Source organism: Cyanistes caeruleus, chromosome 24, assembly GCF_971803275.1.
Source record: "Cyanistes caeruleus chromosome 24, bCyaCae1.hap1.1, whole genome shotgun sequence".
Lineage (NCBI taxonomy): Eukaryota > Metazoa > Chordata > Aves > Passeriformes > Paridae > Cyanistes > Cyanistes caeruleus.
Window position 1 is genome coordinate 6,482,073 of NC_141724.1, and position 9,071 is coordinate 6,491,143.

A 9,071-nucleotide genomic window follows, 5' to 3' on the forward strand; every position below is an offset into this window, starting at 1 on the left:
CCCATTGAATACTGGGGTACCCACTGGATGCCCACTGAATACTCACTGGGTGTCCATCAGGTATAACTGCAGCCATTGGATGCCAATTGACTGTCCATGAGTGCCCACTAACCATTGGATGCTCATTGTGCATCCATTGACCCTTATATATCCATTCAGTGCCCACTGACTGTCTTGGGTGCTTAATGACCTCTGGGTGCATACTAGGTGCCCATCAGGTCTAACAGCACCTGTTGCGTACCCACTGAGCATTGGATCACCCATTGGGGTGTCCACTGGTGGCCCATCAGGCCTAACAGCACTTGTTGGGTGCATGTTAACTGTTCATGAGTGTCCATTGACCACCTGGTGCCCCTTTGGTCTAACAGTGCTCATTGGGTGCTGGAGTGCATGTTGGGTGCCCATTGACTGTCCAAAGGTGCCTATTGACCACTGGGTGCCCACTGGGTGGTGGGGTGCCCACTGGGTACCCCCTGACCACCCAAAGGTGGCTAGCTCAGGGCAGAGCTAGCACAGCAGCACTAACCAACTCTTCTCTCCCCCTCTACCCCCCAGATTTCTGTTTTTTAATTTTCTCCATTAACCCAAGGGGGCTAGGGGGGTTCCCCCCCAACCCTCACCCCTCCATCTCCCACCATGGCTGGGTGCTGGGGGGCACAGAGGGCACCCTGGCACCCATCTCCCCCATCACACATCTGTCTGTCTTGTTTTTTATCCACCCCCACCCCCCGCTTTGTATCCACTTCCCCCATCTGTCTGTGCCCCCCACCAGGAGCGACGAGACCTCAATCTAATGGGGACCCAGCAGGCAACCCACACACTGTGCCAGGGACACCAGGACAGGGAGGGCACCAGGATGGTGGGGGGGGACACACCAGGATTGGGGGTGTACAAGGACTGGGAGGACACCAGGAGGGGGCAGGGAGCCACATCCCTCCCCGCCCCAGTGCACTTTGTATCCTTGCAGGGATTGGCACCTTGCAGGGGGGTAGCACAGGGTGCCCCTGTTTTCCCCCCATGATCACCCCCAGCCCCTTTGCCCAGCAGAGTGCTTTATTTAAAAAATACATGAAAATACAAAAATGGGAATTTATAACCAACTTGCCCTATTGTGCCAACCCCCCTGAAGGTGCCACCCATCCCATGGTGTGAACTTCCCCAGGTGGGCGGGCATGTGGAGGGGGTGGGATCAGTTGGGGGTTCAGGGATGTCTGGGGAACCCCCCCTCCCCTGCCCAGGGGTGAGGCTCAGGTTGGGGAACTGAGGGATGGGTGTTGTGGGGTGAGGGACCCCTGGGTACTGGGGGATGTGGGGGGTTTCCTACTGCTGATTGGACCTTTTGTAATTAAAGCAAAACCCAGTGCATGCCTTGGCTCATCCCTGGAGAGGCCCGTGCCTCTCCCACCCCAACCTCAGCTGGTCCCTGGCAGTTCCAGCTCTGCCCTGCCTTGGCAGCCAAGGGGTTCCTTGGCTGCTCCCTGGGGGCCCCTGGCACTGCCTGCCTCCTTCCAAAACCTCAGTTCATCCCTGGGGTTGCCTTGGCTCTGCCCCCCCCAGCCTAGGTACCTTGGCTGGTACCTAGGAGGGGTCTGGGTGCCCCCAGGGTCTCTGGGCGGGTGCAGGGTGGTTTGGGAGTGTCACCTCGGGGTGCTGCTCACCGCCGTCTTGCGTGGGGGCCGCAGGCGGGCAGGGGGGGGTCCTGGTTTGCACCCCGAGGCAGCAGTTTGGGGGGCTACCCGTGCTGCCCCCGCACCTGCAAAGGGGAGAGAAGCCATAGAGAAACTGAGGCATGGAGGAGGGGGCATCCCCTGTGACCCCCTCACCCCACTACATCCTTACCTCTGGGAGTGGGGGTCCTCCCACCCACTGCTGGAGTCCGAGGGGACACCTTGGGGAGGGCAGTGGGTGCAGGGGAACAGCCAGAGGGGACAGATGCGGTGGTGGTCCTGGTGTGGGGCTGGCGGCTGGAGGGTGGGCAGGGGACTGTACCCCTCCTTGCCTTTGGCTGACCTGGGGAGAAAGGGGGGGTTGGGGTATGGCCTAGGAACCCCTATAGCCGTGGTATCCCCATCCCCTTGCCATCACTACCTGCTGTCCCCCCCCGGGGGGGCTCTGACCTGCCCCGGGCACCAGCCCACTGCCCCTGGGGAGGGCACGGCCGGGAGGGGCCCACATGGCTGGTGGAGAGCCCCCTGGCCCCAGAGGGTCCCTTCACCGCTGCTGTGAAATTACGGCTGGGGGGTGCCTGAAAATAGAGGAGGAGACATCACTCAGTGGGTGCCTCGCACCCAGAGGGCCTGGGGAGTTCGTGATGCCCCTTGGAGACAGGGGGCCACTCACTGCCCCCATCTAGGATGGGTTGGGGGGGGAATCTGGGCATTCAGCCCGGGTGGGACACAGCTACACTGGGACCCTACCCCTGGGTCTCACCTACCTCGGGAACACTGGTGGCAGCAGAGGCCCCCGGGGGTTTGGCTGGGAGGCGAGGGATGGGGGCAGGTCCCTGCGACTCCACGGTGGGTAGGAGTGCCCGGACCGGGCTGTCCTTCACCACGAAGGTCTGGCGGCGGGGGCTGCGGGGAGTGCTGGGGGGCGTGGCGGCGGGTCCCGGGGGGTCTCCAGGGGCGGGAGGGGGCAGGTGACACCCCTCCAACTGCGCCGCCAGGCGCGTGGCCTCCCGCACCATCTCTTCCAGACGGGCCCCGTGCAGGGGACTCCAGCGCCCGTTGCCGCCCTTGTGCCGGCACCCGCCGCCCGGGCTATCCTCATCCTCCTCTTCCTCCTGGCTTCAGATCGGGCGGGGGTAGGGGGAAAGGTGGTGTCAGCCCCCAACACCACTGCCAAGAAGTGGCAGGAGCCCTCCATGCCATCCAGGACACCATTCAGTGAGTGACACGTCCCCCAGGACCCCCAGAATCACATCTATGAAGGAGATATGTCCACAGGACTCCCAGGACCCTGTTCATGGGGTGACATATCCCCTAGGACCCCATCTTTGGGGTGTGTTGTTCCTTGTGGCCTCCAGGACACCAACTGTGAGTTGCCACACCCCCCCCCAACCCCATGCATGGGGTGACACGTCCCCTAGGACATTGACAATGAGGTGCTATCTTCCCCCCGTCCTCCATGTCCCATCCTATTCCCCATGTCCCCAGCTGTAAGGTGCCCTTTTCCTCCTACCCTTCTGTACCTGTCCGATGGGGACAGCAAGCCAAAGTCGAAGCTCTCCTCAGTGACAAATCGAACATCTGGGGGGACACTGCGGATGAGCGCCAGCCTCCCCCACCCCAGGAGGGGAAACACGGGAGACATGCAGTGCTGGCACTGCCATACCTCGGTCGTCGGCCATCGCCTCGGAACACCGGGGCCACCTGTGGGAGATGGGGGGGTCACCACTGATGCAATCGGGGTCCCCCACGCATGCCCCTACCCGCCCTCCATGTCCCCAACCCCCGCGGGGACACAGTGGCACCGGCCAGCGCGCGGGTGACACGGCCGGTGCCAGGCGCCGCCGGGCTCAATGCCACTGGGATGGGGACAGGGATGGCTCCGCTGGCGCCAGTAGGCACCCCCAGCCCGGGTGTCCTCAGTGCCACAATAGGAGGTCCCAACCCTGCACCCTGATCCCTGAGAGTCCCCAGTGCCACCACGGTGGTACCCAGTCCCTATCGGGGGGAAATTGAGGGGCTCCAACCCCATTGGGAAGTCGCAGCCCCACATCCGGGGGAGCCCCTGTCCCACACCCCGATCCCGGGAGGCCCCCAGCCCCACATTTTGATCCCCGGGGCATCCCAACCCCACCGCCTGGGGACCCAGCCCCACACTAGAGGATCCCAGCCCCATACTGAGGGGTCCCAGTCTTGAATCCCGATCCCGAGCGGGTCCCATCCACATTCCTAGGCCTCCCAGCTCCCACGCCGATCAGCCCCAAAACCCGATCCTGGGGGTCCAATTCCCACTCCTGGCTCCACTTCCCAGCCCCACACTGAAGGGTCTCAGCCCCATAATGGGACGATCCCTCCCCCACACTTGGGGAATCCCCCAGCCACGCACCCCCCCCAGCCCCGGAGACGCCAGTGCCACATTGGGGGGGTCTTAGCTCCAGTCTAAAAGGGTCCAGCCCCGCCGACGAGTCTCAGCCCCGCATCTCAATCCGTTGATGACCCCAGCCCCACAATGAGAAGGTCCCAGCCCCCACCGGGGGTCCAGGCCTCCCAGCCCCAGCCCTGGGGGTCCTCAGCCCCTCACCCCGACCCCACGTCACCCCATCTCCGCATGGGGTGGTTTACCCCGCGCTCCGCGGCACCCCCGATCTCCCCGCAGGCTTTCCCTCTACCCGGGGGTTCCGGTCTGCCCCTTGCCCCCCTCTCCCCCCACCACCTCACCGCCCCCGGCTCCCGCTCGCCGCGCGCGCCGAGGAGGTGTGGCCTAACTGAAGGGGCGTGGTCTCGTTCGAATTCCCCCTCCCCTTGCGGCTCAATCGCGGTGCACCCGCCCCGGGTTCCGATTGGCCCGCGCCTCGTAAACCCTCACTCTGACTGGCCTATCTCCTCACCTTTCGCCTCACGGACTGGCTCTCGTCCTCCCCCGCGCCCCGCCCACCACCGGCTGGGGGCGTGGCCCGGAAGCGCGGCGGCTGAGGGTCCTTCCGCCACCGGTGCCGCCGTAGCATGGCCGCAGTCCCGCCTGACTCCTGGCAGCCGTCCACCGTTTCCATGGAGACCACGTAAGGGACAGGGCCTGGTACCGGCACCGGCACGGGAGGCCCCGCCCACCCCTGGTCCCGCCCCCTTCCGCGGCACTGGTAAATCGGTGTCCGCTCCCTCCCCCCTCGGCTTCTATGCAGCCCCGGTGTTCCTGACTCCCCGGTCCTCCCGGTATGGGGCAGTCCCCGCTGTCCGTGAGCCCCCGGTACCAGGCAGACCCTGAATTCCACAGGTGCTAAGAAGCTCCCAGGGTCTCCTGAACGGGACAGCTCCGTTATCCCCCGGTATCAACCAGTCCTGGTTCCCGCCCCGGTACTAGAGAGCCCCTGGTTCCCCTCCGGTGTCCCCCATGGTGTTTGTAACCCCCAGGCCCCTCGGTACCAGGCAGATGCCAGTGACCCCGTTGGCCCGAGTGTCTCCGTTGGCCCGAGTGTCTCCCGGTACTGCACAGAAACAGCCAGTCCTGGTTGTTTCCCCGGCAGCAAGAGCTGTCCGTGTCTTCCTGGGGTTCCATTATTCCCCAGTACCTGCAGCCCCCATTGCCCCCCATCCCTTCTCACCTCTGTGGTCCCTGTCCCTGACTGACTCTGAGTAATGGGGGGATGGGGGGGTCTCACTGAGGTGTTTCCTGGTACCCTTCCTGATCTTGTTCCCATTCCTAGTATTCCCATTTCCCATTCCCTGGGTGTACCTGCTGGTGCTGGAGCTGTACTAACAGCACAGCCCCCTGACTTTGGTCTGAAACTGGGGTTGGGGGTCACAGTGGGATGACCCTGCTCTGCAGCTGCAGAATTTACCATATAGGTGGAGGAATTTACAGCAAGGTGACCCCATCTCCTGTTTCCATTCCTGATGCTGTTCCCTTGTTCCCAATGTTGTTCTGGTTCCTGATTTTACCATTCCCAGGATGGGCCCTCTGGTGCTGGAGCTGTACTGGCAGGCCAAGACCCTAGCTTTGGTCTGAAACTGCGTGTGGGAGTCACAGTGTGATGACCCTGTCTCCAGTTCCCATTTCCAGTGCTGTTCCTCATTCCTGTTCCTGCTGTTCCCATTCACAGAATGAGCCTGCTTGTGCTAGAGCTGCACTGGCAACACAGCCCCTGGCTTTAGTCTGATGCTGGGGATGTGGGTATCACTTTGGGATGACCCCATTTCTTTCCCATTCCCATTACTGTTCCCCATTCCCAGTGCCTTTCCTATTCACACTACCTGTGTTCCCATTCCAGGATGGGCCCACTCGTACTGGAGCTGTACTGGCAACACGCCCCCCGCACCTGCAAGAACTTTGCTGAACTGAGCCGCCGTGGATACTACAATGGCACCAAGTTCCACCGCATCATCAAGGACTTCATGGTGCAGGGAGGGGACCCCACGGGTACCGGTGAGTACAGGCCTCTGAAATCTCCCTAGGACCCTCCCTGGTGCCAGCAATTCCTTCTGACCCCTGAATTCACCTGCAGGCCGTGGTGGCGCCTCTATCTATGGGAAACAGTTTGAGGATGAGCTGCACCCTGACCTGAAGTTCACTGGTGAGCGGGGCCAGCACTGGGAGAGCACTGGAGGGGCATACCCAGGAGCCAGGGACCCCACCTATAGAGGGGCAGGACCCCTGAGAACACACCTGTGGGATGGGATATCCCCTGTGTCCTCCTCCATGGGGTGACATGACTTCCAGCTTTCTAGTCATGGGTTGGTGTGTCTCAAGGTGGCTAGTCATGTGGTATGTCCTCCAGGACCCTGGCTGTGAGGTGGCATCTCCTGTCCCCACAGATCCCATCTATAGGGTGACAAGTCTGCTGTGTCCCCCAAAACCCCATTCATGGAGTGACATGACCCCCAGGAGCTTTGCCATGGGTTGCCCTGTCCTCTATTTCCCCATTCCTGGTGTGATGTGTCCCTGTGTCTCATAGACAGCAGGATTCTGGCAATGGCTAGCATGGGGCTGGACACCAACAGGAGCCAATTCTTCCTCACGTCCCCTAAGACCTCTCTATTGGGTGACATTTTCCCCATGACACTAGGACCTCAGCCATGGGTGAGACATGACACGTCCCTGAGACCCCATCCATGGGGTGGCATGTCCTCCATAACCCCCAGTACCCCATCCCTTGAGTGGCATGCCCCCCAAGACTCTGGCCATAGCATGGCATGTCCCTCAGGGTGCCAGGACCCTTGGCCCATGTCCCACAGGCACTGGGATCCTGGTGATGGCCATTATAGGGCTGGACACCAATGGGAGCAACCCAAGACCGAGACCCTTCTGTCAGGTGAAGAGTCAGGAGTCTGGCCATGGAGTGACATGTCCCAAGGATCACAGCCATAAGATGACTCCCTCCAGTATCCCAGACTTGGGGTGTAATGTTTGCCATGATACTGGGATTTTGGCCATGAGACAACATCTCCCATGGCATGACATCATGCTGGAACCTTGGCTGTAGGGTGACATGTCCCCTGTATCCATGTGGTGACATGTCCCCATATCTCACAGGTGCTGGGATCCTGGCAATGGCCAATGCAGGCCCGGACACCAATGGAAGCCAATTTTTCCTGACACTGGGCCCAGCACAGTGGCTGGATGGAAAGCACAGCATTTTTGGGAGGGTGTGCCAAGGAATGGGGGTGCTGGGGCGCCTAGCCATGGTGGAGACCAACTCCCAGGACCGACCTCTCGACGATGTCAAGATCATCAAGGCATATCCCTCGGGGTAGGGGTGTGGGGCACCCTCCAAATTGTACTGCTTGTTTGTAATAAAAGAGGTTGGATGTAGTGGGACCTCCCCAGAGTGGTTTTAGGGGGAGGTGGGGGAGGTGTCTTTGACATGGTGGGGGTTGTGAGCCCCGCCAAAGTGGTTTGTGGGTGCCTTTGGAGGGGCAGGTGTCTGTCCCTGGGAACATGGAGCTGCCAGTGGCCCCAGTTCCTGGGGGTGCAGAGTGGCTGCCACCAGTGGGTGCCCAAATTTACACCTATTTGTGGTGGCCAGGCTGGGTCCGTTGGTCTGACCCAGATGCCACGACTTTCCCAGAGGGAGTGGTCCCTGGCCACTGGGTAACCTCAGCGAGGGGGGCAGCCTCCGACTGCAAGTGATTTCAGCTCAGTGATTTCAGCTCTGCTTGCTAGGTTATCCTGGGCCGACTCAGAGACAGAGAGACAGGAGTGTCATGTGGCAATTCCACAGAGACAACCTTTATTGTCCAGCAGCTCTGCAAAGGGTAGCCAGGGACAGTGCCTCCCTCCTGAACTGGGCAGAAGCTGGGGTTTTTATGGGGGAAAGACAGGGTGGTACCAGGGGGGAAAACCAATGGGTTACAAAAGATCAACATCGTCACCAAGGCATGGTGGGATACCTCACCATCTAAGGGATATCTCTCCAGGAGAAGGTTGTGATATGCTTATCCCAGTTCTCTCAGGGCACATTTCTCCATGGAAAACCCTTGGCAGGCTCGTATGTGTCCACACCTACTGTGTGGTGTCTGCATGTCCTAAAAGTTTCCTGGAGCCTCCTGGAATGTGCCCCCACCATGGGCCTGTTGGATCACTAAGCTTTGGGTAGAAAGGGGGAATTGGTGCTGTCCCACCGGAGTGGGCTCCCCAGAAAGCACTGGGCACCCCTGAACTGGCAGTGGGGTCTGCATACTGGGTTCACCCCTGGCACTGGGTAACCCCCCAGCAATAGATGTCCCCCCTGACTCTCAGTGCAGGACCTGGGACAGTACTGGGAGCTGCTGGGTGTTACTGGAAAGGGTGCAGGGAGCTACTGGGGGGATAGCAGAGGACTGGGGGACTCTGCATCTGCAGTTGGTGGGGCTGTAGGGATAGTGGGAAGGTTCTGATTAAGGAGGAACTAGGGGGATTGGGGGCTCATCCTGAGGAGTGGGTGGTATGGAGAGTGTCACCATGGCACCGGGAGGCGCACCGGGAGGCGCACCAGGAGTATCGGAGCCGTGCTGGGGCTAATGGGGAGGGAGCACCGGGGGTCCGGTCTGGGGGTGATCCCGGGGGTGGTACCAATGGTCCATAGTGTACCGGAGGCAGCCTCGGGGGCAATCCCAGGGCAGCAGCAGTGGTCTTGGAGCGATCCCGAAGTTGATCCTTGGTACCCGCGTCCGGGGGGCACTGGGGATGGGGAGGCGGAGTGGGACACCGGGGGCGATGCGGGGGGCGGCACCGGACATCTGAGGGTGATGCCGGGGATCTGGGGACTATCCCGAGGACAGTATCGGGGATCCGGTACCAGGAATGGGGAAGCGGCCCCGCGGGGGTGGGGGGGGTGCCGGCGGTCAGGGGAGGTACTAGGATTTGGCGTTGATCCTGCAGCGATCCCGGGAATATGGGGGGGGGGGGGGATCCCGAGGACAGTAGTGAGC

General features: G+C 61.5%; 3 protein-coding genes across 9 annotated transcripts in view; 2 read left to right on the top strand and 1 right to left on the bottom strand.

Annotated features, from left to right (window-relative positions):
* CELSR2 (cadherin EGF LAG seven-pass G-type receptor 2) overlaps positions 1–1,365 on the top strand; it is a 30,484-nt gene extending 29,119 nt beyond the window's left edge. Inside the window, exon 35 of the mRNA XM_086861527.1 lies at positions 556–1,365. Coding sequence (XP_086717653.1) covers positions 556–583 — 28 coding nt within the window. The 3' untranslated portion in view covers positions 584–1,365. The remainder of the gene's footprint in view (positions 1–555) is intronic.
* On the bottom strand, positions 1,036–4,717 carry PSRC1 (proline and serine rich coiled-coil 1). Of its 5 annotated transcripts, none has more exons than XM_086861530.1 (7): positions 4,556–4,641; positions 3,334–3,371; positions 3,191–3,248; positions 2,435–2,786; positions 2,089–2,245; positions 1,840–2,010; positions 1,036–1,753 (listed from the first exon to the last, which is right to left on the bottom strand). In XM_086861530.1, exons 2-7 carry the CDS (start codon positions 3,347–3,349, stop codon positions 1,638–1,640), a joined length of 870 nt encoding a protein of 289 aa, XP_086717656.1. In that variant the 5' UTR covers positions 3,350–3,371; positions 4,556–4,641; the 3' UTR covers positions 1,036–1,637. The 5 variants fall into 5 exon arrangements, with proteins under 5 accessions (XP_086717656.1, XP_086717657.1, XP_086717654.1 ...); XM_086861531.1 differs by lacking the exon at positions 4,556–4,641 and adding an exon at positions 4,386–4,419; XM_086861528.1 differs by having other exon boundaries at positions 3,181–3,371; positions 4,556–4,717.
* PPIL1 (peptidylprolyl isomerase like 1) lies at positions 4,612–7,473 on the top strand. 3 transcript variants are annotated; one of them, XM_023942188.2, is made up of 5 exons: positions 4,803–4,877; positions 5,765–5,831; positions 5,933–6,087; positions 6,167–6,235; positions 7,195–7,473. In XM_023942188.2, the coding sequence occupies exons 2-5, from the start codon at positions 5,821–5,823 to the stop codon at positions 7,413–7,415; spliced, it is 456 nt and encodes a 151-aa protein (XP_023797956.1). In that variant the 5' UTR covers positions 4,803–4,877; positions 5,765–5,820; the 3' UTR covers positions 7,416–7,473. The 3 variants fall into 3 exon arrangements, with proteins under 3 accessions (XP_086717660.1, XP_023797955.1, XP_023797956.1); XM_086861534.1 differs by lacking the exons at positions 4,803–4,877; positions 5,765–5,831 and adding an exon at positions 4,612–4,726; XM_023942187.2 differs by lacking the exon at positions 5,765–5,831 and having other exon boundaries at positions 4,770–4,938.
* Positions 7,474–9,071: the final 1,598 nt, after the last annotated feature.